This window comes from Nansenia antarctica, assembly GCF_963989245.1.
Source record: "Nansenia antarctica genome assembly, chromosome: 1".
NCBI lineage: Eukaryota > Metazoa > Chordata > Actinopteri > Argentiniformes > Microstomatidae > Nansenia > Nansenia antarctica.
In genome coordinates, this window is record NC_137674.1 from 49,678,190 (window position 1) to 49,680,689 (window position 2,500).

General features: G+C 45.9%; 1 protein-coding gene across 1 annotated transcript in view; it reads right to left on the bottom strand.

Annotated features, from left to right (window-relative positions):
* grhl1 (grainyhead-like transcription factor 1) overlaps positions 1-2,500 on the bottom strand; it is a gene marked incomplete at both ends in the record, with an annotated part of 22,589 nt that overhangs the window by 6,032 nt on the left and 14,057 nt on the right. Inside the window, 2 exons of the mRNA XM_080523733.1 lie at positions 31-119; positions 671-699. Of these exons, the coding sequence (XP_080379859.1) occupies positions 31-119; positions 671-699 (118 nt within the window). The remainder of the gene's footprint in view (positions 1-30; positions 120-670; positions 700-2,500) is intronic.

Below are 2,500 nucleotides of genomic sequence, written 5' to 3' on the forward strand. Positions count from 1 at the left end.
ACACACACACACACACACACACACACACACCTTTCTTGGGCTCCTCCATTCTGGCCATCTTATTGGGAGGAGAACCGAACTCATCCTCGTTGGAATAGGGCAATGTCTTCATGGCCGAGCTGCAAGGGACACACACACACACACACACACACACACACACACACAAACATCAGTGGCTGACGGCTATCGTACCCCCAGCCTCCGAGGCCGTCTCCTAGAGACCTTAACGACGGGGCTAACAGGCTGCCAGGTCTTTGTCTTCCCTAGAATTGCATCATTAGATTAGATTCAACTTTATTGTCATCACAGAGTACAAGTACTATACAACGAAATGCAGTTTAGCATCAAACCAAAAGCGCAAATAGTGATATAAGGGCATGATATAAATATAACAGGAATGGTAGTGATAGGTAACTATGCAATATACAGTATGTGCAGAGGTAGTATGTAAACATCAGTTTAGTTTAGAGGTATATACGGTACAGTTATGGGCTATATACAGTTATGAGCTATGTACAGTTATGAGCTATATACAGTTATGGGCTATGTACAGTAATGAGCTATGTACAGTTATGAGATATGTACAGTTATGAGCTATGTACAGTTATGGGCTATGTTCGGGGAGGTAGATTATCATGCGAAGCACAAACGACTGTTGACGGGAGCTCACCTGTCCTCTCCATCGTCTTGTGAGAAAGGCTGCGTAGGAGAAAGAGAGAGGAAAGAGAGAGGAAAGAGAGAGGAAAGAGAGAGGAAAGAGAGAGGAAAGAGAGAGGAAAGAGAGAGAACAGTTACTGGCTTTGATCCAACAGAGGAAGAAAACGAAGCTAACAGGTGATTTCAATTCACTGGACCGAGCTCACTAGAACCCTCTTGTATTAAAAAAAAAATATTTGACGTGGACATCATTCAATATGTTCCCCCCCCTGAACAGGAAGGATGTTTGAATTACAGTGGTAGTGATTGATTTTGCATCCACAAAAAGGAATATATATATATATATGTTACGGTACATGTGGGAATACAGTACATGTGGGAAAACTAGGGTTAGGGTTAGGTGCTAGGGTGACTTGGTACATGCTGGCATGTCTAACCTTAACCCTAACCCTAACCCTAACCCTAGCACCTAACCCTAACCTTAGTTTTCCCACATGTACCGTAATCCCACATGTACCATAACACATATATATATAATAGTTATATAATATATATATATATATATATATATATATATATATATATATTAAGATTTTATCCAAAGCAACTTACATTGCAGTGAGTGCATACATGTGTCTGTATATATGGCCCCAGCGGGAATCGAACCCACAACCTAAGCATTGTTAGTGCCATGCTCTACCAACTGAGCCACATATTTTTGTGTTTTCCACTCATTAACCCCTTTAATATGCCAGGGCTCCTAATCTGACCTGGGTATTGACCTTTATCACCCAGGCCCTGTCGATACTAAACACATCCAAAGGCAATAAGAGCCACAGTCCTCCATTGTCGACGCTCGCCACCCCACTTCAACACGCTTGAGAAATCAATGCGGTCCGTTTCCCAGAGGAAACTCAGTCACCCTGGCAATCAGTGACCGATTGAAGGCCCTGGATTCACTGGGTTTTGTCATGTGGGTTCCGACTGCCACCGTGCACCGAAAATAAATGTTTGCTACCCTAGCTGCCGGACGAAAGGTAAACAGGGGAGGGATATTTTCAGCTCAGCCTACAGTGCGGGTCGTTGAGGTCAGCCGCCTTGTCGATCTGAGACCGTTGAACTCGGTGAGCCACCCGGACACTCTGACCACCAGGGGGCAGTCAAAGTTCATGTTCCACCTCTCTGCCGTGTTGACAGCGACAACGTAAACACGTCAGTAAAACATTCTGTTTTAGTTGAACGGTGTTGAGCGTTACGTTACGTCTTGATAGCTAACTTCTTGTGTCGATGTGGCACCCATCACAAACCTCTCAAACACAAAGTATCCTTCTGTATTCTTGGCACTGACATTCCAGGAAAAAAACATAAAACATCCTGCATCCAACATGGCACAGCCATGTGATCACCATCACCCCTACAGGGTGACAAAAGGCTCAAAGTCCTCTCTCTCTCTCTCCCTTGCGCTCTCTCTCTCACTCCACCCCTCTCTCTCTCTCTCTCTCTCTCTCTCCAACCCCCCCTCTCTCTCTCTACCCCTTTCTACCCCTCTCTCGCTCTCTCTCACCACCTCTCTCTCTCTCTCTCCACCCCTCTCTCTCTCTCCACCCCTCTCTCTCCACCTCTCTCTCTCTTTCTCTATCCACTCTCTCTCTCTCTCTCCCTCTCTCTCCCTCTCTCTCTCCCCCCTCTCTCTCCTTCTCTCTCTGTCTCCCTACCTGGGCTTTCAGCCCCACCTCATAGCATACAACACGAGATGCCATATTCACAGTTCCAACGTTTTACATGAAACAATTCAGTCACTCTAACTATGGGACGACGGGGGGTGGGGTGGGGGGGGAACCAG